At 38.6% G+C, this 27,527-nt stretch overlaps 2 protein-coding genes across 8 annotated transcripts; one reads left to right on the forward strand and one right to left on the reverse strand.

Annotated features, from left to right (window-relative positions):
• The first annotated feature begins 194 nt into the window (after positions 1-194).
• Positions 195-13,446, forward strand: fam149b1 (family with sequence similarity 149 member B1). 6 transcript variants are annotated; one of them, XM_081394543.1, is made up of 16 exons: positions 214-650; positions 1,134-1,253; positions 1,417-1,564; positions 1,719-1,861; positions 3,595-3,711; positions 3,796-3,951; positions 4,063-4,241; positions 5,500-5,642; positions 6,458-6,526; positions 6,962-7,080; positions 8,008-8,232; positions 8,320-8,455; positions 9,558-9,683; positions 9,785-9,866; positions 9,962-10,099; positions 11,242-13,446. In XM_081394543.1, exons 1-16 carry the CDS (start codon positions 604-606, stop codon positions 11,307-11,309), a joined length of 2,016 nt encoding a protein of 671 aa, XP_081250669.1. In that variant the 5' UTR covers positions 214-603; the 3' UTR covers positions 11,310-13,446. The 6 variants fall into 6 exon arrangements, with proteins under 6 accessions (XP_081250673.1, XP_081250669.1, XP_081250670.1 ...); XM_081394544.1 differs by having other exon boundaries at positions 8,320-8,443; XM_081394545.1 differs by having other exon boundaries at positions 8,320-8,443; positions 9,561-9,683.
• An 813-nt stretch (positions 13,447-14,259) lies between these two features.
• Positions 14,260-27,305, reverse strand: ndnfl (neuron-derived neurotrophic factor, like). Of its 2 annotated transcripts, none has more exons than XM_081394549.1 (4): positions 27,168-27,305; positions 22,879-23,070; positions 17,556-17,680; positions 14,260-16,327 (listed from the first exon to the last, which is right to left on the reverse strand). In XM_081394549.1, exons 2-4 carry the CDS (start codon positions 23,037-23,039, stop codon positions 14,901-14,903), a joined length of 1,713 nt encoding a protein of 570 aa, XP_081250675.1. In that variant the 5' UTR covers positions 23,040-23,070; positions 27,168-27,305; the 3' UTR covers positions 14,260-14,900. The 2 variants fall into 2 exon arrangements, with proteins under 2 accessions (XP_081250675.1, XP_081250676.1); XM_081394550.1 differs by lacking the exon at positions 27,168-27,305 and adding an exon at positions 24,621-24,774.
• Positions 27,306-27,527: the final 222 nt, after the last annotated feature.

Genomic DNA, 27,527 nt, shown 5'->3' on the forward strand with positions numbered 1-27,527 from the left:
TTTTGTTATCAATAATTTATTATTATTGCTGTTTGTGTATTTTATTTCATCCTAGCCAGGCACGTGCAGTAACCATTTTATAAAAGCAATAGTGATTTAATCATGTTCATGATAGTAACCTACTAATATACTTAAACTCCCATGCACTAGAGAGCAGTGTGCACGTCTTGCTAGCGCAAACCACGTTGAAAACTACACATCCCATAAAACATTGAGCTCGAGCACCTTGGTCTCCATGACAGTCTTGTTATTGTTGTTTAGTAGATAATCATGGATGGATGAAGAATACAACTGCTTTTCTTTCCAATAAACCCTTCCTAATAAATCAGTCAACGATATGGTGGAATAATCAAATTTCCGTTTCATGTTCTCGGACTCTTTTCTCTCATTCACACAAGGGTTTGATAGGTCAGGTTCGGCCCAGCTCAGTGCTGGATACTACACGTTTTCTCACAGCCCAGTTGTGACCCGGTCTGTGTGGTTCCTGTTTGTGAAGAATGACAGAGCAGCGGTGGTGCAGCAGCGGTCGGGTCCGGACACAGGAGGCTCGGAGTCGGATCACAGGATTGATGGAGGAGATGCGCCTGTAACAGCATCAGGAGGATGATTTCACGATACAGCCGTCGGCCTGTATCTCACAACCTAGAGATGTGCGTATAAATCACACAAACGATCTCAAGCTGCCTACTTAGACAGCATTTTGATATCTTAGTCGCATAGATAGCCAGCTAACTAGGTTACTGTGGACTGGCGTTTAAATACATCTGGTTGATTTATTAAGTACAGTGTGTAAATACTCAAGGAATACTTTAAAAAGCCTTCATTTTGTCCCTAGATGTATGTGTAGAAAGATTTTTGGATGGATAGATTGTCAGATCTTTTAACAGATAGATGGGTAGATAGTCAGATATTTGGATTGATCCATAGACAGACAGACAGACAGTCGGATGGACCATTGGATGGATGGATAGATCTTTGGATTGATGCTTAGATGGATGGACAGACAGAAAGATCATCCGACCGATCGACTGACAGATATAAAGATAGACAGGCAGATTAGATGATTGATAATCAAGCTGGCCTGTCATCATCTAGTAAACCCTTTTCCTCTTTCTCTCTGCTGGTTTTGGTAGTCGTGGTTTGTCCCGCAGCTGTCTGGACCAGCATCCTCTTCCAGAGGAGGCAGATGATGATACTGTGCATCCTCCCAGACTCCTGCATGATCTACAGGAGGACATGTCCTCATACAGCAGGTGAGTGGCAGGTTGAATGTGTGTCTGCACAGGTATATATTAAAGGCATAGGCTTTCATCAGTGTGTATATTGTTAGATAATGTTTATTCTTGTCTATAATATTCACATTTCCAATCTGACATTTGAATTTATGAAATAATGACACTCTTTCTCTCTTTCTAGGTCTGAGGAGTCCTCTGCATCATCCATCAGATCGGGATGTCAGACACTCACCACAGATGACACAGCTCAGTCTTGGTCTGGTATCCATAGTTACACAGGAACTGGCATCTCTACAGAACGCAGCTCTGTCTTCTCGTGGGGCTACGATGTGAGTCGTTGAATGATGACTGATTAGTGTGATTATTCTTGAATTCTACGCCAGATGCATTATTGTTTTTAACTTTACACAGCATCTTCATAACTGGGGGCTCAAGTTTATGTCTTTTTTCCTTCTCCCCATTTTTTTTTCTCTTTTCCGGTAGGAATTTGATAAAGCCGCTTCCAGGCAGGTCCAGCAGATGTTTGAGGAGATTGAAGAACAGTTGTATGAGAGGAAGTGTGAAACTCAGCTCAAAGGCCTGCAGGAAGAGTGTCAAGAGTGGGCTTCGCGATTCCCTCACCTCCGGTTCGCACACGTATACATGCACACACTCAGATCTGTGGGCATCAGTAATGCCTTAGCAGTCTCTGGTTGGGGCTGCATGATTATTCGTATTTTAATCGTGATCACGATTTCTGCTTCTCTCGATTAATCGTCTGCGATAGTGATCCACTGAAAACGTTCTCCGATCTCCACTGTGATACTCCGCTCAGATGAAAGTGCTGTACAGCCAGTCCGTGTATGAATCTTGACTATATCATTTGCTATTGTGGTTGCTGAATAAATCTACGTGCGCAACCTTTTTGCTACAATACAGTCTTTTTTGGTGTTTTAATAGATTTTTTTTTTTTACATAATTTAAAATGATTGGAATTAACTGTTTCTTTAGCCTGAAAATCCAGACCTAAATCTAAAAGATTAATGGTCTGGCGTCGACTAATGAAAATCAGCCAGCTCGAGGGGCGGCACCAAGCATGCATTTGAAAATCTCACTGCACGCAATTGGATAACACTACGACCAATCACAACAATAAACTGCATACGCTTAGCTACCAGCGGAGCTAACTGGTAGATGGTACTCTTACCGTATTGGTCGGAAAAACAGCAAAAACGTCCTTCTTGCAAAGGAACGATTCAAGCGGCGTCTTCTGTTCCTGTTTTAGATAAAAAGCCAAGTCTAAAGGCCTGTTCACACCGGGACTAATTTCACGCGCGATATTCGCCGACGTTTAACGCCTCGTGACTAAACAAAGGGCGCCAATGTGAGTGTGCACACCGACGCGAAAAACGCCACGCGTAAAAGCGTCATTTTTTAAGCGCCATCTAATGTCAGGGAATGAATTTGCATGTTTACTCGGCTCATCGTCAGCGAAAATTGCTTGGGTGTGAACACAAAAAACGCATTGAAAAACGCTGGCGAATAACGCGCGCCGATATTCGTCCCGGTGTGTACGGGCCTTAACTCGTTCATTGCAGCGGCCAAAGCTCAGATCGAGGGGCATATTTAATGAGCATCATTATTCGACACCAGAGTAACTCGCTGAGCAAATTCAACTTGTGCTCTCGCAAGAACTCTGGATTACCAGGGTACTGTTTCTTTGCTTTTGATAGAAACTTCTCAAAGTCACCATGAATATACATCTCAATAGGGAAGAAATGACTATCGCAACTTTAGTTTCATTACCGGTTCATAATGTAGAGAGTGTGTTAATGTATATGAAAAACTAGAAAACTAAATTAAACCTTGCATATGTGTTGACGCTCTCTTGATATGTGTTTAAGTGGGCTATATGTAGAATTTCAGAAACTATTGTTATTAGCGACACTAGTGGCTGTTACGTGAACTTCAGCCAACAACTGAACGTGATTCAATGCCCCGATATACTCATTGCAAATTTCTTTTTCATTCTTTGCTTTGAAGTAAAAAGAGGTTGGAAATACCTTTGCGTCGGTATACTGTTAATGAGCATTCAGACACAGTCCACGATGCTGAGAGCGACGTTTTGATGAATATGTAAATATGTGCTGCGTTCCTTTCTCTCAATAACAAGAAAAAACAAGATGGCAGATGAAACGACAGAGCCCTTTTAAATGAGAGTGCAATAATTCTGATGAAATGTAAAAAGAAATTTCTCAAATGAGAACAATCATGCATGATTAATAATTGAGATTGTTTTTGAGCAAAATAATCGTGATTATCAGTTTAACCATAATCGAGCAGCCCTTATGCCTGGTTATTAAACCTGTTTGTGTGACAGGATCCTTGGAACGCAGCTGGTGTGTCCCACAGATGAAGGATTCCAGTGGTTCGCCACCCCAGCTCACACTCCCATCCTCTCCAAGGCAGGCCAGAGCAAAGAGATAACCGGCAATGAGTGAGTTCAGTTTGTTGATGAGCGCGTATGAAATTATAAGTGTTCTGTAAAGTCTCATTTCATGGCATTGTGTGCGTGTGGCAGGTTGTGTGTGCAGGGTCGGAGGGCTGTTTTGTGTCGGCCCTCTGTGGAGGTGACCCAGCATGTCACGCCCAGCAGTAACCATGGAGATGAGATGCCCAGGGTGATTGAGGCCGAGGGGCTGATAGAAGAGTATCTCGCCTTCGACTGCAGGGACCTGTGAGTGTGTGTGCGTGCTTGTATGCTTGTGTGTGACAGATGGGAGTTTATTTTAGCATAATTTATCTGATATTTGTCAGAGATTTCTGCAGATAATATGTGTTTATCTAGGGATGAGGAATGGGAACGCGATTATGTGAACAGACGGCGAAGGCGCTGCCTGCCCCCTGTCTCGCCCTATCGCTGTCGTCGGGAGGCGGTGCTTGGTCTGCTGTTTGATGATGTGTGGCGTGAGCTCATTGGCTGGATGGAGGAGCTTGTACGTAGGCATTGGGAGGGTTTTGTGTCAGGTAGGATGAATTTTCAAATACTTGTCTAAATGTGATTTTCTGTGGGTTTTTTTTACTCTATCGTTCAAAGATTTGGGTTGGTCCTTACGATTTTTTTAAATATGTCTCTTAAGGCCTGGTGTGAACTGGTGTGAGCAAAACACAAGTTCTTTATAATAGAAATGAAGTGTAATTCTAATTGAAAGCAACATAGACACTGTTTTTTCATGTTTAATACTGTAAAGCTGTTTGGTTTAAAGCAATTTATTGTATAAAGTGCTAAATAAATAAACACGACTTTACTTTACTGGAGTACCGAATTGCAGAGCTTGTGCAAACATCCACATCGCTATGATCAGATGTTTTCTTAACTGCTGTTTTCTCACTGCTGTCATTTTTGTTATTGTGAGGAAAGTGCGCAGCACATGTTTATCTAAATGCCACTCTCAGCAGTGTGGGCGATGTTGGGATGTTCGCTCATTGTTTACCATTGCAAAGGTTTTTCCAACTTCTTTTTACCCCTAAACTTCGCTGTGAGTATAATGGGGCCTTTATGTTAACCAAGGATCAAAGCTCCAGTAAAACAATAATATTCTGAAATATTACAATGTAAAATGATTTTTTTCTACTTAAATATATTTTAAAATTTAATTTATTCCTGTGAGGGCTGAATTTTCATCATCATTACTCCAGTCTCCAGTGTCACATTATTCTTCAAAAATAATTAAAATATTCTGATTTGGTGCTCAAGAAACAATTTTCTTATGATTATCAATGTTAAAAGTAATTCTGCTTTATATTTTTGTAGAAACTATGATACATTGTTTTCAGGATTCTTTGATGAATGGAAAAGGTCAAAACAACAGTGTTTATTTGAAATATAAATATTTTGTAACTATATAAAAGTCTTTACTTTCAATTTTAATGCATCCTTTAATTTCTTAAAAAAAAAAAAAAAATGTTTTACTGACCCCAAACTTTGGTACTGTAGTAGTGTGCATGACCAGGACATCAACCAAGGGGTTTATTACGTAATAATGATCAGCAAGATTGTACATTATACTATAAATGATATTTCATACTACCGAATAAATTAATAAATGTACATACAATGTATATGTTATGTGAGAGGACACTTGATGCAAGAAATATACAGTTTAGCATCATTATTCTCTACTATTTGAGAGCAAAGTGTCGCGTCCAATCAGAATCAAGTTTTCAAGTATTGAGTCGAGTATTGGTGAAGAATGTTTTCTCTTTGAACTTCTCTGTCCGTCAGATGATGAGAAGAATGCCGTGGCCCTCAGTCCTGCGTGCCCTGATACCCAGAATCCTTTTTTGCTGCTGTCCAATGTCTCATCAGTGCTTCCTCCACTGTCACAGAGCAGAACACAGCAGCTCACGGCCAGCTTGCAGGCCCAGGTTGGTTAACCGCTTCAGAGATTGTAGAATTATATATTTAGAGCAAATTCTTTTGGGTTGGTCCTTTTCCTTTTTGTGGCACATGGATGAAACACTGATTTCATCTGAAGTCCTGTCTCACTGATTTGTAACCCTTCCATCCCCTGTTATCTGCTTGATGATAGTGTCCAAATATATTTAAATAACAGGATTCCCACGGTCATAGAAAACTGATTTCCAGGTTCTTTCAAAAATTTTAATAAAAAAAAAATGGGTAACGGAAATGAAAAACGTATGGGAAGTTGCTGTACTGCACCCAAAACAAATTTAAACCCCATTTGGCTATTTTTAAAATCGAATTATGCATGTATTTTATGATCTTACATTTTTGTACTTTTAAAAAGTCATGAAGTTTTGCTTTAAAAATGTTATTTGGCGAGAAATTGCATTATCTCTGTAAAATAATTATTAAAAATCTTTACCTGGAAATTTTGAATAACTGGAAAAGTCATAGAAATGAATGTAGCCAAATCTGTGGGAATTCGGTAGATATAAGCGTAGATCTTCACTGCTTTGTGTCCTCTGTCTTTACACATTCACATACCCAAAAATACACACAAATGCTGATTTTCACTGCTGTCAGCATTTGCTTTTGTTTTTCCAGCTTTTTCCCTCAGGCTTGCAATTCATTAACTTTTTACCTCCCTTTTTTCTGTCTTTTCCTCATTGTCTCTGTTTCTGCCTTTCTGTCCAATCATCCATCTGTCATCTGTATTCTTCCTTTCTCTATCTATACCTTTCTATTTCTATCCTTTCCCTCCATTTTCTTTCCAAAGAGCTCAAAGTCATGGGGTTCAAAGCACAAGTCAAGACGGAAATCCAAAAAGCAGAGAAAGTCATCGACTGTATGTAACTTTACCCTGATAACAACACTTAAACAGAGAGGGCGGGCGAGAGTGTTTCTGTCTGTGTACCGGTTCCCCTCTTTTCCTCCTAAACGTCAACGCTCATCTTTGTTTTTTTTAACAACCAAATCACTAGCCACTGTTTAAACATCCTTATAAAATGTCTGATTTTAATTTAACCTTGTGTTCATTTGTTTATCTTGTGGAGGTGTTTATAATGCTTGTTCCCACTCTGTTTTCTTTCTGTTCTGTATGTTTCTTTTCAGTATCTGTTTTACACAACATTGCATGCTGTACAGATCATGGATGTCAGATGCTGTTTTTTTTAAACACTGAGATTTACACACTTGTGCACTAAAGGGAAAATAAAATTAAAACCTGAACTAGCCTAACTTTTTTTCTTTCCTGCTTCTCTCTCTTTCTCTGTTCCCACAGACAAGTCGAGTGCCAGTAGGGGCGGCGGCGGTTGCTCATCACAATTTCAATGACCTCATCATGATACATGGCATTCCACTTCAGCAAAGGAACCTGGGAACCCTGGACCGAATAGCTCAGTATGAACAGCACAGAGGAAATAAACACAAACTAATACAACTTTACTGTGCATATTTAGCACTGTAGTTTAGTCTTTAATTCTGTTGATCCACAATAATTTAGCCAAAAGGTCGCTGATGTAGTATTTTGCCTCTAGTTCCACCCATAGGAAAACATACCCAACAAACAATATACAGGACTTAATTAATAAAACAATAAATAAATAAAACATTTTTAATAATAAAAAACACTGAATTGATTGACCTCTAAAAGTCTAACAATGTTTTCAAAAGTTTTCTTAAAACATGTTTATGTGTTTTGTACATTTTAAAAGAAATACTCTACTTTTCAAAAGTTTGGGGTTGGTAAGATTCTTAAAAATATTCTCTTAATAAATCTCTTATGCTCACCAAGGCTGCATTTATTTGATCAAAAATATGTTAAACCAGTAATATTGTTACAATTTAAAATAATGTTTTACATTTGAATATATTTTAATAGAAATTTCTAAAGAACATCTTTTATTTGAAATATAAATCTTTTGCAACTTTATAAATATTTTTACTGTCACTTTTGATCAATTTAATGCATCCTTGCCAAATAAAAGCATTCATTTAAAAAATAAAATAAAAATGATACCAAACGTCTTACTACAACAAAACAGCTTCAGAGCATTTATTTTATTTTATTTACCAATTCAAGAACCAGTTCCTATTTGCTCGTGTGTTAGACTACAGTGGTTGCATTGAACCAGTGACAACTGAAAGACGTGCTGTCTATTCATTGTCTTTGTATTGCTTTGCAGTCTTTTTATTCAAACTGAAAACTCTTTTTTTTAACACGCTTCCATTGATTAGCTGTGCAGGAAACACTTCTGTATCTCTATGGCTTCTCTAAATGAATCATACTTTGTTTGATTAATCTTCTTTCTGTCATTCTGACTGTAGAGACTCTGAGGAGAAAGTGTCTCATCGTCCCGGGTCTAGTGTCATTCCCACCAGTAAACCTCGGCCCCGTCGTGCACTGGAACAAAGCTCCTCCTCCTTGACTCGCCCCCCTCAGTCGGCACGGCGACGGAACCCGCCTCCTCGCACTCTGATGCCATTGACATCCAGTGTAACGCAGGCCATCACAACTGGCTCCATGGAAGAGGTGGTTAGAGGCACAAGATTGTAAGAGCACCTTATATTTCTGTTATATATCCGCTACTCTCTTGTTTCCCGAAAAACAAGTTTCTGTCTGTACTGTATGTGTTTAAGGACGACCGCCAGCGATCGTTTGGCCTCTCCTCCAATGCCTCTCAGTAGAAACACACTTCTCCCTCCTATTGCCACAGGAGACACAGACCTTACCTACTCCGGACAGCACTCACGGCTTATGCAGGTGCAACCAGACGTTAGTAACAGTTGTTTAGTTGTTTAGATGAGTCACCAAAATGTTTGGTCGTTTTTTTTTTTTTCGGGAAGAGAAAAACTTAAAGGAATAGTTCACTCAAGAATGAAAATTCTGTCATAATTTTTACTCACCCTCAAGTTGTTCCAAACCTGTATGTATTGCTGTCTTCTGCTGAACACAAAAGAAGATATTTTTTCTACACTATGGAAGTCAATTGGGTCCATCAACTGTTCTGTTACGCATATTCTTCAAAATATATTCTTTTGTGCTCAGCAGAAGGTTTGAAACAAATTGAGGGTGAATAAATGAAGACAGGATTTTCATTTTTGGGTAAACTATTGCTTTAAATGTAAAATGCAAATGTGATGACAGGATTTTCATTTTTGGGTGAACTATACCTTTTAATTGATTTTTTTTAGTAATATGGAAATTATACTGTAAATAAGAAACTGAAACTGCCAGTAGGTGTCGGTAAATGTCTAAATGAGTCATTGAGTCATTCATTCATTCATTCATTTGATTTGTTCAAACGGCTGATTTATTAAGTAATGAAGTAAATGGCTCTCTTTATGCGGTGGCCATTGAATCATTGGTTCACCCGATTGATTCGCTCAAAATGCAGATTCATTCAGAAACACTGCTGTGAGTTGCTTCGGAGACGAACAGCAATTCTGCTCTGGCAGTATACGTAATATTTTCATTGGCAAAATTGAACAAAAACAGACAATATTGCTTCTAAAATATAACTCAATATTAATTTATTTATTTGTTTATTATTTATTTATTATTATTTAACTGTTGTTAACTGTTTTTCGAGACAAACTCATTCAGGGGCATTTTAAGTGCATTATATAGGCCATCACGCAGTGAGTTGTTGCCCAACATCATGTTTGTCACCAATCAACTTTTTGAAATGTAAGAAGAACTAAGTAGGTGCGGGGCGGGGCGGGGTGGGTGCATAATGCATTAAATCGACAGCCCTAATTTATATCTATATCTATATATCTATCTCTCTCTCTATATATATATATATATATATATATATATATTATATGTATGTGTGTGTGTGTGTGTGTGTGTGTGTAAACACATGTGTCTGCAGAAGCAGCGAGGCTCCTCGAGTCGTGCGCATAGTGCAGTGACCGACGAGGGTGTCAGTCTGCAGCCCCGAGACAAAATGCACTTGCTGGACGTGTTTTCCAGACCCAACACCACACACACCTTTAGGGTGAATCTCTCCCACATTTGTATACATAAAAACTTCATCATGACCCTCATCATGTGTTTGTCTTCATGAATGTATTGATCATGGTAAACCTTGCTTTGCAGTCAGACACCCCTTATCGCCGCTCATTTACTGGAATAGACAACATCGGTCAGGGACGACCTGGCAGAGCATCTGTTGGCATAGGTGGGTGCATACAAACACACATCTTATGCTCCTCAAGATGAACACTGTAGTTCTATAAACTGTCCCATTGACTGTGTTTGGGTGTGTGAGCGCAGATTCTCTGGGAATTGGTGTGACTGGAATCAGTTTGGGTATCAGCAGCTCCTCCTTTATAGACTCATTTTCCCATCACCCCCATGGCCACTTCCCCACTGAGCATGAGGAGGATCCAGATGCAAAAGCTCCGCCCCCAGGTAAGTGGGAATCAGTTTAATCATTTTTTGCCTTTGAAAATAAAGCTAAAAAAAAAAATTAACATACAGTAAAAACATAATAGTATTTTTGTCAGAATAAACTAGATTTGCATAAGTTTCTAATAAACTTATGTTGTAGGTTTTTGTTCTTTGTAAATGAAATTTGTCTGCAATGTACAGTAAATGTGGCAATAAATAGTTAAATAGATACAAGAAAGATAAGACCAGTCAATTTAATGTACAAATACTCTACTTTTAAAAAGTTGTAAAGATTTTTTAAGTCTCTTATGCTCATCAAGGTTGCATTTATTTGAACCAAAATACAGTAAAAACGGTAATATTGTGAAATAATATTACTATTTAAAATAACTATTTTCTATTATAATGTATTTTAAAATCGTTTTTTTTCTGTGTTGGCAAAGCTGAATTTTTGAACAGCAGGTTAATCATAATTCAGCATGCTAATATTAATTCTTTACTGTCACTTATATATAAAAACAAAATTAGCACACCAAAGGCTGGAATGAAGTTTGTTTGAGCTGAATTAATTACATAAAAATGTGAAACGGAAAATATAATAGGATATAAAAGCAGCCTAGCAAGCACCGTAATAAGATTTATATGTTTGGGCACCTCAAATCTGCACTTCCTTACTACTTTATATTTATGAATATTACATAATTTTTTACTTAAAGAATAATGATGAAAGAGTGAAATGTAAAAAGGAAGTCATTTAATATTCTGATTTATCAATTTATTATTTATTATCAATGATTAATCATTAAGTACCATGCTCAGACTCAAGCATCTGAGTGCTAAAAGTCTAAACTTTTTCTTTAGATATAACTTACTAAAGCTTACACAGATCTCACTGGAAATATTCCTTATTACATTTGTACTACAAATACCCTGAGTTTGTATTTAGTAACTCATCTTGGATATATAATGGATACTGACATGATTGGATGATCTTTATACTGATAATGATCTTATGCTATTTTATGCTTATACTAAATAGATTTTAGACTATTAATCTTTAGCATAAAATGCAAGTCATAAAAGCAACCATTAAGAATATAAAAGTACCTTTAAAAGCCTGAATGTAGTGTTAACACTTTGTCTCTCTCTATCACTACTCCCAGTGTCTGTTCCTGCACGTTCCCACAACAGAGGCGGTACGACGGCACGCAGTAGCAGACCAGGGCTTTAACACAAAAAACATGTACACACACACACACACACACACACACACACGCTTGCACACAATCTCCCTCACCTTCTTGAACCAAACACACCTCAGCACTGACGCAACTTTTCTTCAGTACTGACAGATGCTTTATACGTCTGCTGGACTTTTGTATGACACGCCATTTGGGCGTGGACTATATTTATGACCACAGTTGTTATTATCAATAGTATTGTTATTCATGTTGTTGTTTGAAATTTTCTAAAACCCTATTTTTGTATATTGGACTATTCAGCTTCATATGGCTGCCAAATACAGGAAACTGTCTATCCATTACATCTGTAGACGTACTGTACATGCTGTACTGTATGGAGTAACAACTTTTGGTTTTCCTTAAAGACGGGTCTGTGAGGCCTACATGGAGTTTCTATGCAGGTTCATACAAGCAGGGTGTTTAAATTGCCTGAATGTTGCCCACACCGGATGTTCCAACGTGATGCAATTCCAACAACTTTATCCACAATCATAGAAAATAGGCGTGTAAGAACTCTTATGAAGATTCCAAGGTTATAAGATTCACTTTTTATCATGTTTTTGTGATCATGGAATGTTCAATAGCATTCAGACTGAGCAGAGCTTCAGTGTAGAACCTCAATGACCCCGTTTTTCAGAAATACACTGAAATTCTGGAAGTATATCTGCAATACGAGTGCGGGACAGTACAGCCTACATAATGATGGGCGGAAAAAGGATTCAAAGTTTTAAGTTTCTTTTTAAAACATTTTGTTATTGAGAAAATTAGCCTTTAAGTGGGGTCATATTTGCATAATTTAGGTGAAATTTTGCGGGCATTTTTCAATTGTAAATCCTGTAGCGATGTACGAAACACAGCTCACACAGAAGTCACTTGCTTTCAAACTAGCAGTTTTCTGCTGGTTTGCATGGTGAATTTGTGTGAGCAGCTTGAACGTGAGCTAAATCTGCATCGGCAAATTTTCCGCCCTCATGTGAAACTCATAATTGTACGGATTTCTATTGCAATGAATAGAATTCACCCGCAAAAAAATGCACAGAGCAGTGGTAAATGTGACAGCACCTTCAGTCCTGTGAGCCATACGGAGCTTGGAAAGCGATGGACAGGACAGTGTGTATTAATTATTATATATAGAAAACCGAAACGCACAGAAAGACCGCAGAGGTTTCAGGGTTTGTTCAAACGTGTACTGTAAAAATCTTTTTTGGGGGGGGGGAGCGGTGATTTCACAGGAATATTATAGGGAAAGTCTTTAATTAGTTTTTTTAAATGGCCATTTGGTTTCTTTGGTGCCAGGAAATAAAAATAAAAATAAAATCCTTAAATATTTAACACTGACTGGTAAAGCACATTTTGACGTACCGTTTTACTGGCAGATATTGAATGTGGCTCTTACAGGTTTGTAATGTTTATGTGGCAGCTTCACTGTAACAGCATTTATTGAAATTGTACTGACTCTAACTGAACATTTGCATTTCTCAGATTTGATTAACGTGTTGATCTCAGTGAGTGAGTATTGCTTTTAATCGACTTTTTTGTCTATCTGGAGAGTAACCAAGCTCAAAGCATGTATTATGAGTGTACAGGCCATTATAATGTTTGATGATCAGAGAGATGGATTCCTCTACAGCCATACCGAAGGGATGTCACAGAAAGACATCTCTTCATACCCCAGCCTAACGCCTCCGCCTCTAAGACAGATTAAAATATTCTTCGCTCAGCTCGACAAGGACAATCCAGAGTTGAAGAAGTTGTAGCCATATTTGACTTTAGAGTTTCTTTATTCGACAGATTTCTAGAGTTCCAGTAGACATTCTGCTGTCTTGAGTTTCATTTGCTTCTGATTTGAGTGGGCAGATTTCAAGAGCCATGTCACCTGAATCAACAGACCATGCTGGTCTTTTAAATGTGGATGCAAGGGGACATGTTTTGTACAGTACGTGGAAATAATGGTTTATCTGCTCTGAATCTGGTGATGACAGTGCTGGATGGGAGTGTGTGTGGTTGTGCATGTGGAGGTGACAGCTCCTGGCAGGTGTAGCACTGCTGTATCTAAGATTCCCCTTAAATGTTTACCTCTGTAACATTAATGAGAATGGCAATTGAAAAAATAAAGGCAATTATTTGAATAATACAGTGTTTTTTGTCTTTGACATTGTAACAGGACTACTTTCATGTGGCTGTATCTCAGTTACTATACAGTTTTGAGTCCAAATTTCAATTGCACATTTTCTCTCGCAGTGGTTTTGTATGTCCGTTTAAAACCTTAAACTAGAATCATTTTAGTGATTCTATCATCATTATATTTTACTTTCATTTTTTGGTGTAGCTGTTGGGTCAACAAGTGAACAATAAAACCACAATTGCCTATATTGTAAACAACTTTTTTCATCATTAAAAAAACTTTATTTTTTATTTTTGCTGAATTGGTTTATTCGACCGTAAATTCTGTTGTCTCCACTTATGGTCAGTCTCATTCGCAGCAAGGACAGAAGTACAAAATGACTGATGATCATGCAGTTAAAAAGACCTTACCTGTAGAAATGGCCACTGAACGAATCTCTTTGTGAATCGACTTAAAAGATTCTAATCACTGGATCAAAACCCCCACCTCTTTTTTGGGACATCCAGCAGCTGTCCAGTGTTTTTTCCTAATTTGGACAGCAGAGGGAGCCATCTATCAGACTGCAGCATCCAAACTAACTTCTTTGTAAATAGTTTTAAGACTTAATATGAGCTCACAATGTCTGTTGATTATTTATATAATCAACATTATTGATTGTAAGAATTTCGTATCGTCACAGACTGGTGAACGCCTTTTACTACCAACACCTCATTGAATTGCATTCATTTGTATAACCTCAATTCAGTTCGTTTTATATTCAGGAATATGAACAGCCGATGATGCCCTTGAAGAATGTCAAAGTGTGACACATCCACAGATCATTTTCATGTCTGGTTGGTAATTGTGTTTTTATTAGTGCGCAGAAGCGCAGCACAACAATCACATCACAGACAATGAAGCGAACCGCTAACTTGTTTTCCCTGCTGCATGCTTTAGCAGAGCATAATCAACACACTGACTTCACACGGCTTCTTTCGCTCTCTCTCGCCGCTCCCATACTTGGTGTCTTTCTCTGATACTGGTGGCAGATTGAGAGATCTGATACAGCTCTGCTTAGCACTGGTGCTCAAAGCCCTCCGGCTGTTTCTCTTGCATATTTTGGCACGGTCCTCTTTTGCGTAAGAGACGAGAGAGTTTCTGTTATTCAGACACTCAACACTGTATAATTAACAACAAAGACGGCACCACGGACAGCAACAACACAAACATTAATACGGGAACATCGTAAAGTAAATTAGTTTTTGCTGGTGTGAGCTTGGTCACACCTCTCTTTGTATTTGTGTGTCTGTGTTGGCATGTTAATGTGTTTATGTCTTTCAGTGGTCACGTTTGACCTCAACCGCACCAGATCTAGGCCCCCAACAGTTCCCTCTCTGGCCTTACATTGGCTTCCCTGTGGCATATTGTCTCTCCATTGAGTCCTTCTCCACCGAGAGCAAGATTCTGAGATGCTCACTTAACATTCACTCCTGGTTCTCACAGTCTTGCTGTGGTACTTAATTGGAAGCCCCCAGCGTCTCATAAGATAAACGTCAAACACGTATAACACCCCTGATTCCAGTTCACCGATCACCGCTGTAGTGACCGCCCGACGTGGGTTTAACTCTTGGAAATACTTACAGAGGACTCTCTCATTGGCTGGACGGGTCTCGGGGTCGATGCAGCGATCCGTCAAGATGTGTTTGCTGTCGAGTGGGATCTGCCTCCGATAAACGCAATATAGACTCCGTTCTTCAGTCCCCATCCAGGCGAGAGTGACTGAGTTGCAGGTCCGCAACTTGTTGAAAGACTTAATCTGCAGTGTGGAGGGAAACACCGGCACAGCTCGGCGGTGGTACGCCGATGATGCCTGAATTTTGAGACAGAATTTGGACTTCCCGAAATTGCCTTTAGGGATTGACGAAGAGGAACCTGGAGCCAAGGCCTGGAGCTGGATGAGGTATGACGGGGCACCATGCAACCATATCTGGGCCAGCTGGTGTCCGACCTCCTCAGACGTCAAAGTCCGTCCTTTACTAGAGACGGTGACCTTGACTTTACTAGTGCCGTTACAGGTGTGCAAGGTAAGGAGGCCATTTTGTTGCCACCCACGAGGTTTAAATCGGAACTGTTCCCCCTGTAGATTGCTTGCGTCCCCGCTCAGGGTGACCCATTTGACCTGGCCTTCCCGCAAGGACGTGACAGCTGGACGAGCCTCCTCGTGTGTGCGGGCGAAAGTGCCGGTGTATGCCGCACTTGTGCCGTTAACCCTGTCCACTACAAACACGTCAAAATAGTACTGTGTATCCGGAAGCAGGTCCGAAACCGTGCACACACTTTCGACATCCCTGCACACACATCCAGGGTCCTCGAACTTGTCAGTTGTCGATGATTCACGATCCTCAAGGGTATCCGGGTGCCGCCACCACCAGTCTTTAAGCGTTGCCCACACAATCTCCTTGCTTTGTTTGTCCCTTCTCTGACGCTTCTGCACACTCTGTATCTCCTTTCGGATTCCCTCACGGGCAGCGCAAAGACTTCGGTAGTTGTGTTTGTGGTTGACTAACACGCAATATTCGTGATGTGGCAGGTGATCATCTTTAACAACTATGGATGAGCTCGGAGCCCAGTTTAAGGTGACACTGGTCATGCCCACCCCCAGTGTGTGCACTCTAGGATCTGAAGGCAGCTCCGGGAAAGCCCCCGAAGGACCAGGTCCTTCTTGGAGGTATGCCGACACCTGCGTGTCCTGATCGTTTGATTTCAGCCGCAGGATGTAGATGGACGCTGGAGCGTAGGCAGGACCGGTGTAGGTGTCTACAGCATTGCCGGTGTAGGTGTAAATCCTAACCTCTCTTCCAGAACCTCTCCACCAAACCTCTGGCATGCTCTTCTTCGAGCCCCCTGAAAAAACGAAGCATTTCAGATCAAGATCAAGCATATTCAAAAGCTCTAATCAAAAGAAAGCTAAAAAACATTGGGCCGCATACACATACGCATAGCATAAGACTGTTTTTCATGCAAACCATCATTACTTTTGTCGGCACACTTTTAGAGGGAACATTTGGTAATCAAAGTGAATAATTTAAAGGTGTAGATGGGGACCCCTGAGTTCACAGTCTAAATGATTTATATGTCACTTTATGACTTTATAATGCTGCTTTGCCTGCCAGACTACCCCTTCATTTCAGTACATGCGCATGATTATGAAAGAAGAGTGCAGAAACATATCAGAATTATTCTGGTGCTGTTAAAACATGATGCAGATGTGTTCCAAATATAAATTAAGTTCCAAATATGTATTTTGCAACAAAATAGTTTGTTTAGCTAGGATTTAGCATTTAGTTGTCTATGTCTGGCATTATGAATGAATAATAAATATTTATTAAATTATTTTATAATGTCAAAAAAAATTGGTAACACTTTACACTAAGGTTTAATTCGTTAACATAAGTTAATGCATTATGTATTTATTTATCTTGGTTGATGTTAATTTTACATATACAAATATATTTGTACATTTAAAGCTGTATAAATTAACATCTAACATGCACAAATATGAATATGAATAACAAATATGAAAATCAGTATATTTATAATTAACATAAAAAATTAAACCTGAAAATGAAAATTCTGTGGTCATCGACTTACCCTCATGTTATTCTAAACCTGTATCACTATTCTATTGCTTCTGTGGACAAATAAGTTTTGTAAAGTACCATTAAAATTAGAAACAGATGTTAATGTTTATCCATCCAGACTGTGCTTGCATATGTTGCCTCTTTGTTTCTGTTTGAAAATGTTTTACTTTCTATCAGGAAACAGCCTGGAGATTTGGAGATGGATAAGAGGAGAATCTTCTGTCCACAGAGGCCCTAAAGCAACACAACAGCAGTTTTACACCTACTAATTAAATCAGTGAGCCTCAAGCGACTGCTTCGCTTCTTCATTAGAGCCTCTGAAGGGATGTAACCTGTCCGCCCTTTGGATACAAAATCCCTGAGTTGTCGGTTAGCCCTGGTTAGGCCTATGCCAGTACTCCCCAAACACACAAGTATGTGTTTGCATGCATGCACAAATATACCTTCAAGCAGACACAAGTCCATGAATAAGCATACACACACAAACTCACAGTGTGCTTTTTTAGGTGGTTTATCCTTCAAGGTCCGAACAGCCAAGCTCCATTCGATGGGCACAGCACAGGGGCTCACAGTAACCGACAGCAAATCAGCTTTCTTCTTTAGTGTGAAATACAGTCTGAAACACAGATGCATATCTGTATGTATTAGAAACAGCACATATGATATGGTTTGGTCTTATTGTCCATAAGACTTCTCAAAAAATCTAATTTTATATTCTATAAATTAACCATTGAATTATTTAGTCAAACAATATCCTTTTTCAACAATTTGTACCAGCCTAATTATGTCTCATCAAATAATCCAATCTACATTCCTTTTTAAAATAAAAAACTTTTAACATAACTGTGACGTAATATCTCACAATTATGACTAATTCTCACAGTTGTGACTTTGTATCTTACAATTAGGCTGAATTTCTTGATTTGAAAAATTATCTAAAAAATACCTGTTTTATTTTTTACTCTGAAGCAGAAACAGGCTTTCATAAAAGACCCCCAATTGAAATTAAGCTGCTTGTTACAAAATCATTGGATTTATGATTTATGACATATTACAACACATGACCGCCCATATTTATTAGTAAACCCCTACTGATCTGCTCAGTCATATTATTATTTCTAAACACCAGGGTCAAATTTAGCAAAAGTTCACCCAACCCTATGCTGCTCCTGGCTCTGTGTATTATTCAGAAGGATCTCAACATTAGAAATGAATAGATGAAGTTTATTTAAAAAGTCCCTGATCATTTCAGTCTGACCTTTATAGTTTGAGCAACATGCCTTTGTATCATGAACATTTGGCATCCATATTGTACCTGCCAGCAAACCCACATGTGAGTATAAGAGACCCACAAAGTTCACACAATAATGAAAATTGTCTTATCATATTATACTCACCCTCATGTTGTTCAAAACCTGTATGACTTTTTTTTCTTCAAGGCAATATAAAATTACATATTTTGAAATGTCTGTTTTGAGAAGTTTTTTTTTTTTTTTTCATACAGTGGAAATGCCGATGGTCTGTTTGGTTCCCAACATTCTTCAAAATACCTTCTTTTCTGTTTCGCAGAAGAAAAATGCATACAGGTTTAGAATGACATGAGACATTCTGTAAATGACAGAATTTTCATTTTTAATAAGGGTCAGAGAGGGTGAAAAAAGTGGTTGTTTAAAACTAAATTATGACTGTTTTGGAGGGGAAAAAATTTAAACATTACTTAAATGGACCTCAGAAAAAAAAAAAGCTAAAAAGTAGGGATGCACCGATACCAGTATTGGTATAGGGCCGATCCTATGCTCGTACTCATTAAAATGCTCCGATACCACGCAGAGTGTACAGTACAGTGCTAGTGACAAAGAAACACAGACAACAGAGCAAACAGAAAGCAGAATGGATATATCAGAGAAGGATGTCTATGAAGTAAATGTATCAAATGAATAGTTTAACAAATGTAAATGTTAAACTAATTAAATATTTACGCCTATATAGCTGCTGTAAGCTTGTCGAGCACACATCCCTTTTTCACAGACATTGCTGGAAAGTTTTTAGTTCAGTTGGATATGGCAATAGCAAAGAAACGAGGAGCATATTACTAACGTTAACTGACCCAAAAAAGAGAGAGACCGTGCACTTCTGTTGCATGTTGATCGTTCACTCAGCACAGATGCTCATTTTAATTAAAACTAAATCCTATGTAAAAACATGAACTGTTACATGATTTATGTATAACGAGTGGTTCCCTACATTTTAACAGGAAGGCGGTACAATAATCACATGGCGTTTTCAAGAGGTTTTCTGTGCGCAAACACCCGAAGCTTGTGTCCAGAATGCTGCCTCCCAGACAGCGCATGAATAGCCTATTAAATAGTTATCTTTCATGTCTTCTTGTGCTTTAACGGACAAATTCACACAAAATTATGTTAAAATGCCCATATAGGGAAGTATCCGTGTGAAACATTGTCAGTTATGTCTTAAGTGAACATAAACAGTTGAAAAGGAAACACATGTAAGTATGTATGCTGGATACGTGCAGCTCTTAAAGTGACAGCAGCCTAATAATCCTACTGCTGTCTTTGTCCTTAATGTTAATCTAACAACAGACAGAGAAAATCACTCACTGCTCTTGAATGGTTGAGCCCTGCTGGAGCAGCTCTAAATATTCCCTGTGCTATTAAATAAAAGATCAAATATGATAGAGCAAGAATAAGAACAGTAAAAGTAACAGTAGCTCCAACAATACATTTTAACAGGCATAATAAAGCATGAAAATAACTGAAGGAAATATCTTTTGGCTAAGCCAACTAATTTGATTCATATTCTTTTGGTTTGCCCCAATATTTTTAAAAAATAAAAGTGCAATGGAAATACAGATATCAGCACTCATATGTGACCCTGGACCACAAAACCAGTCACAAGTCGCACAGGTATATTTGCGGCAATAGCCAACAATACATTGGGTCAAAATTATCGCCAAAAATCATTAGGATATTAAGTAAAGATCATGTTCCATGAAGATATTTTGTAAATTTCCTACCGTAAAACATTTATTTTTGTGAGTGAATGCAGCACAATCGCGAACATAAATGGTCAACTTTAAAGGCGATTTCCTCAATGTTTCGATATTTTGGCACCCTCAGATTCCAGATGTTCAAATAGTTCAAATATTGTCCTATCCTAACAAACCATACATCAATGGGAGCTTATTTATTCAATTTCAAAATGACCCATGTGACTGGTTTTGTGGTCCAAGGTCACATATTGGAAAGTAGACGAAAGTAAAAGTGGTATTGGTGCATCCTAACTAAAAAGTGTATGACATGATGCCTTTAAATAACATGCTGCAGAGCTTCCTTGGGGACTGTTTGACTGCTGTTGTTTACACAGGTTGATCTGCTAATGAAGGTGAGGAGAAACAAAAGCAATGACTTCAGAATGACTGATCTCTGATAAGCTTCTATCGATCCATCCCCACCGTTTAGATATGCATCTCCACAAACCCTAATGTTTACAGATCACAACTGATGCCAGGTGCACCATCACTGTAGAGCGCTTTGCTCAAGCAGGAAACACATTCACTCCCCCTCCATGAATAACATCACACTGGGCAGAATATGGTGAACCTCCCTCTGTGCATTCTGGTAACACCAGCCATTTGGCAACCGCCACTTCCTCTGACCTTGAAAACAAGCTTGTGTGGCTGCCTTCAGTCAATGGTGTTTGCATCTTCAACTGCTCATTATATTTTTTCTATGGAAACAGTCAGACATTAGATTTAAGACGCAGCGTTTGTTTAATGAAATTTGGATCTCTTATTTGCATGCCACTGGCTCACCAGCATAGCACATTATCATAATATTGATTTCATTCTTCTGGCAATCAAGTTTAACTTTGACCTTGACTGAAATAAAGGGTCATCGTTTTAGTTTGAGGGATTGCTGGCAGGTACACTTTAGGAATGTCCATCCCTTACCCTTTTAATGCAATTTTTAGTGAGAGTTTGGTGTGGAAGGCACAGTTACAATCTTTTAATAGATTAATTAATTTGATTTATGATCAGCAGCTCCTGCCCTACGGCTGTGCATTGAAACGCACTCTGTTCTTCTCTCTCTTTCTCGCGCTCGGTCTGAAGCCTGACACCACCCCTGTTACGGTTGAGGGAGCAGTTCTCACTGTGATTCTCACTGGCTAGTGTTGCTAATGGAAAAAGAAAGCTGCAGTTTTAGTTTAGTTTTAGCTGCTGGGTTTGGGTTTAGCTGTTGGGTTTGATAGAGAGGAAACTGAGAAATCTGTGGCATGATTTTAAGACCATAAAAATAATTAAAAGATCACTTTTATTTCAATACCAAAAACGTTTACCAGTTTTAGTTAACACTGACCCTAAAAATGTATACTGTGAAAAATGGGAATATTAAAAATATGTGTAATATTTAATAATAATAATAATAATATTGTCACGGATTGGCTGTGTTGATAATTCAAAGATGATGCTTGATGCAAGATGAATGAATAATTATAATACTTTTAATGCTCACGAAGAGAATACTACACATACACAACGTAAAGTTAATGAGAAACAATGAACTGAAGAAGACAGAAGGCTTAAATACACGAGGAAGTTAATCAACAGAACAGGGAACATGTGAGGACTAATTAGAAACTACAATGGAACTCAGGCAATGACAAAGACATTTTCATGTGAATGTCCGGAAAAAATCATTTGCATGGCACTTCAGTGATAAAACTCATGCATTCAGATGGCGATTTATTCACGGAGGAGCGAGTTTTGTGATCCTACAAACCCGGGAATTCGCTCACATGGTCAGTCCCATGATTGTCTGCTGTAAATAAAATGTCATATGCTTGGAATAATACGAATAAATTCATATTTAATTTAATAATAGGAAATTATTTATTATAGAAGATTTATTATTTACTTATTTAAATCTGTTTAAAAATAGGAATATATACGTGCTACAGTTAAAATGGTTTTATGTCTTGTATTTTACCTCAAAATGATGGATGTCATTTTAAAAATGTGGAAATTAGCAGAAATAAGTTATAATAGTAACAGTAAATGTAATAAAAGTGTTTTTAAAATGCATCTAAATTACAGCAAAGCACAACAGTTATCGTACTGTGCTTGGCAGTGGTCAAAAAGGATTCAAACAGTACATTTTTAATTGATCTCCTCTTGTAAACTGAGTGATGTGGATTTGGACGGCAAATGATGACATAACATTATTTTTACGACGGATTTTTACGGGGGTGGTGGGAGAAAAACACTGACATCTGGATTCGGACAGCAATAAAAATCACAGACTAGCCCCTGTAAATGGTGAAAATACCTTACGACCCCATGAGAAACAATTACCGTCTGAATAGGGCTTTAAAACTAAACAAGACAGCGAGAGCTAAACACGACTGTGACAAATATCAGGAAATATTTATTTTGTATTAAGTTTATATTGTATAATTTTTTCTACCCACCATTTTCAACCTCATTGCAACCTCCTGGGTTTTTGAAACCCCCTGCTCTAGAGGACAGATATCAGTTTACAGTGATTTTCAGACAAGGCGATTCCCTGCTAAGTGATTATGCAGTATTAGCAATCTCTCTCTCTGGAGAACTACAATGTTGATTTAAACTCTTCCACTCTTCCATTTCTTCTCTACTTGAGTTAGAAGCTTCAAAACATACACAATCAGTGTTTCTCTTTCATTCCTTTCCTTTCTGATTGGTCCACGTGGCCAATTTTAGTGTACGTCCCACTCCCACCAGATTATCTCTCACCAGATCCCCAATGTGTCTTTTACCTACGAGCGCGTCCTTTGGGCAGATGTACTGGTGTGACCCTGTTCTCACTCAGCCATGTTGTGGGGTGTAATGTCACTTCATTTTCAGGTGCCAGGCCACTGATGGTGCCGGGACCAGAAAAGAGGGCCATGGCCAGGCAGAGACACCAGGAGAGAGCCATCCTTGTCCAACACAAACAGCCACTCACTTATCTGGAAAACAAAGAATGCCATTTTTAAACAAGTGGTAAGAGCTTTTAAATGCATTTTATCCACCAGTTTTGTTTTGAATATTTCACTAAAAACCACAATGGTGACATCAAAGGACAACAATGCTTTTTTAAAGTTTTAACTTTGAAAACTATTACATTAAAAGACTTTTGGTGGAGAAAGATTTTCATTGACAACTTAAAGCACATCGAGTAAGTATTAATGAAATTTTATAGAACTACTGTGCTCAGTTCTCCCTTCATAAAGACACTGTGAAAGGAGCATCTGAATTCTCATAATAATAAATTTGATTAAGAAGTTTAACTTCTTTTACATACACTACATTAACCATGTTGCACTGTCCTTTGACCTGTCTGACCTTTGACCAATGGCATACTAACAACACTGTTAAAAAATGTGTACAAATGATACCTTTATCGGTACAGCAGCTTGTCACTGGGGGAATAGCCTTAAAATGTAAATATTTTTTGGTTAAGCACTTAAAAAACCCATCTGACTCACAATTATCTGCCATTTTTGTTTCACTGACGTCCTTTCAGCAGTGGCCACTGGTTACACACTTCACAATATCCGCAGATGCAGTATGTCATCCAGATATTGTTCGCATATGTAATAGGGAAGTACGCATCGCCTATACTACAGACTGCAGTGAAAAATCGATTTACCATATCTTGTCAGTCAGTCCATCTATTTAGATAACAAACGTTCATGCCTTGGCTTATGAAAGCTCTGAGACAAATGAGGACATCTGGAAGTTTCAAAGGAGCTGATAATTCAGCAGAATTTTGACTTTATCTCATTTCAAAAAAGTAAATCCATCATACTTAAAACATCTGCCATGTCCTTGATGTAAAAGTTGGAGATAAACTGCCGACTTCAAATTAAAATTAAGATTAAAATCTTCTGAAACCTGTCAAAACCCAGCTCTGACGGCTGAAACTCACATTCTCGGGTAGATCTGCACTCAGGGCTGATGTGCTAGATGACAGTGCTGTTATTTATCTCTCAAGGTGCTGACAAACTCACTGGTGTTTCAACCGACATTCAGCACAAAGGTTATTCATTATGGCTGACAAGCGAAGAACTGAGCTATCAGTCAATCAGTTGATTCTCACACTCCATCTGTTGTGAGGGCAAGACGAGAGAGAGAGAGAGAGAGCGAGAGAGGGAGAGGGGATGAGGGAGAGAAAGTTAGCCTCATCCCAGCTGATGATTCATTGATAGCAGGAAACATTTGCCTTTATTCAGAGAGAATTATTTATATGAGCAAAGAAAATTTGCTATCCGCTAACACTCGCTGCTCTCTGCTTTGACACTCCACACAGAAACCTTGCGCTGCGAGACGAGAACGGCACTTCAGCGATGCCTGGCAAACACTCACTTGAATTTATGTCTCTATTTTTAACAAGCGACATCAAATTGGTTTACTACGGAAATAGAATTCAACTCTTCTCATTATGTACGAACAGCAGGCTGCTTTGGTACTATAAAAACCCATCGACAAAAAGAACAAAAACCGACCAAAACAGCACCTGGAGGTAATCTGAACACCGCCGGGCGGCGTCTGTGGGGGAGAGTTGAGGAAGTTTGAAACTCTCAGATGTTCAATCTGTGTTTATCTGCAGCTGATGGGCCCAGTGATGTGAGTTCACGTCCCCGGGGAGAGAGAGGCAGCGATCAAAGCCATCGTGCTGAAAAGTGTCCCCATAACAACACGCATGGTTGTCGCTGGGGAAACGTTGCCCCGTAGATCAGATGTCAGGCAATGGAGTGAACGCGCATGAGACGCGACGCGCTCTCTCATCACCCAACCTCTGCTCTGATTATGACTGCTGAACAGGCCCTCATTAGAAACAGAAGAGAAGGATGGAGGGGGTGGAAAAGAAGGATGCAATGAAAGTGTGAAGAGAGAGAGAGAGAGAGAGAGAGAGAGAGAGAGAGAGAGAGAGAGAGAGAGAGAGAGAGAGAGAGAGAGAGAGAGAGAGAGAGAGAGAGATTGGAGCGGGAAAATGTCCAGGAAGATGAAGAGAGGGATTAAGAAAGGTGAAAATAAGACCGTGAAGGTGAGAAAGAGAGGATCGGGAAAAAAAGAGGTAAAGGGAGAGTGAAGGAGGGAGGAGCCGAACAAGGGCGTAGGAGGTGAGAGAGAAAGACAGGAGGAGGAAGGGATAGAAGACTAAATTGACACGTGCACATAAGAGAAAGAGGAAACGAAAAAGAGCTGGATGAATGGTCATAAAACCTCCAGGTGAATCTCATGACGAGTCAAGAACATGTTTGAGTTATATTTCATCCCAAAGTCAAAAGAAGTATTTCTTTCTACAATTTTTTTTTTGCATTGTAAAATTGTTTACATGCTTTTTTTTCTGCCACATTTCTCATTAATGTAATGCACAAATAAAATCAATACTGAAACAATTATTTATGTTATTTATATTTTAGTATATATTTTAAATATTTTATGTATATTATTATTTTAAAATGATTAGAATATTTATATTATTTGAATACTTATTTCAATGCATTTATACACCAGTGTAAGCTATTTAATTTTATATGAATTAAAAAATGTAAATGTAAAACAAAAATACCGTATTACAGTAATGAGAATTGCCATTGAAAATTAGTGTGGGATGCCTGGACACATTATGGTAATGATAATGGGGGAATTGTGGGGGAAAAATACTTAATTGTAAAAAATGATGGCGTAATGCAAAAACATGATTTCTTTATGCAAAATATCATATCTATAGTTATTCGTTTCCTTTTGATTCCCCCATGTCTCTATAGTAGGCTACTAAGCCTGTCCGTTCATTAAACCTCACACTAATTTTATTTCTCTCTCTATCTCTCAATCTCTGTGTTTACTGTGTTCTGCGAGCTCTTATTACTGTACACATTCTCTCTCTCTCTCGCTCTCGATCTGTTAGAGAGCTTGTTGATGGCGTTGGTGGCTGGGGTGTCATGTGACACATGCTCTTTGCAGGGGTCCTGACTGCTCCCAGGGGAGCCAGATATAAAGAGAGAGAGAAAAGAAGGGGGAGAGGTAGAAAAGAGAGAAAGAAAGACAGAAAAGGACTCCAAACTTGAATGGTATAGAATGAAAACTGAGAACTCATGCAAAGATGTGGGCCGTAGGGGGGGTAAATAGACAGAGATGTGCTCAGAAGGGGAGAAAGAGGGTTTAGTAAAAGATTGGGGAAGAGTATAAATATATTATGGTCATGAACACAAGATCTAATGGCTGACTTTAACAAGTCAAAAGTAACACTACTAATTGCTTTGTCTCTCTTTCCTTTCAGTCTCTGTCTCTCTCAAAATTGAATTGAGCTGAATTCAGTTCAGAGACATTTAGTTATGGTCATGCAGTTACAACACAACCACAGCAATGCCTATATGTACAAACTATATGTTATCATAAACAAAATGTTTTATATTTATTATCATATCATATTATATATATATATATATATATATATATCTTTAGATTTTTTTAATGTTATATCTATATTAAATATTTATTAAAATTGTGCTTTATATATATATACACACACACATACACAAACATAATATAAAAATAGGACATAAATAAAATGTTTGAATAAATAATTTTTTCAGAAAAAAAAATGAGAAAACATTCCAAAACGTATTCCAAAACGTATTCTTTTCTGATATTTTGATTCATTGTAACTTTCATCTGCGTTGTGAAGAGTTTCTTTTTTTTCCCCTGTTCTGGATTTCCATGAAACTGAACCCCCATCCCAAACCACACATTATCTCAATGCTGTACTTATGGGCTATTTAGTGGTCAAAGAGACACGAGTAAGAGACATACACAGAGGATGAACGCCATCTCATGTAACAAAATGATATAAATAGAGATTGAAGAGAATGGTTTTCCAAAATACTAAACATTAATACTTTTATCTAAAGCAACTTGCATTCAAGATTTTCTTTATCACATTGTGTTTTCACTGGAAATCGAGCCCATGACTTTGGCTTTGCAGGCACCATGCTCTACCAGTTGAGTCCCTGACATGTAATCACAGACACACAAACACGCAATCACACGTACTTACCTCAGCCAGCGCTCGGGTCTTCCACTCTGAAGAAAGAAAAGAGGGGAGGTGAAGAAGAAGAGCAGAAGTAAACGGGTCTGATGTCTTCTGCACTGGTGCTCAGAGTCACAGAAACTCGCCTGTCCTGCTGGAGTATCCTGAGGATAGAGGGAAATAAAGAAAAAAAGAAAAGCCCTCCCACCCTTCTCCTCTCCTCTTTCTCCCTTATCCTCTCTCTTCTCTCGTTTCCACTCCTTTTCTCTCCTCTTTTCTCTCCCCCCCAACCCAGATCAGTGCAGTGTGATAACTGAGGCGCGCTAGTCAAATAGACACATGCGCGTGTGAGCTGTGTGTATGTGAGAGAGAGAGAAGAGGAGGAAA

This window comes from Scardinius erythrophthalmus (assembly GCF_964197995.2).
Source record: "Scardinius erythrophthalmus genome assembly, chromosome: 19".
Lineage (NCBI taxonomy): Eukaryota > Metazoa > Chordata > Actinopteri > Cypriniformes > Leuciscidae > Scardinius > Scardinius erythrophthalmus.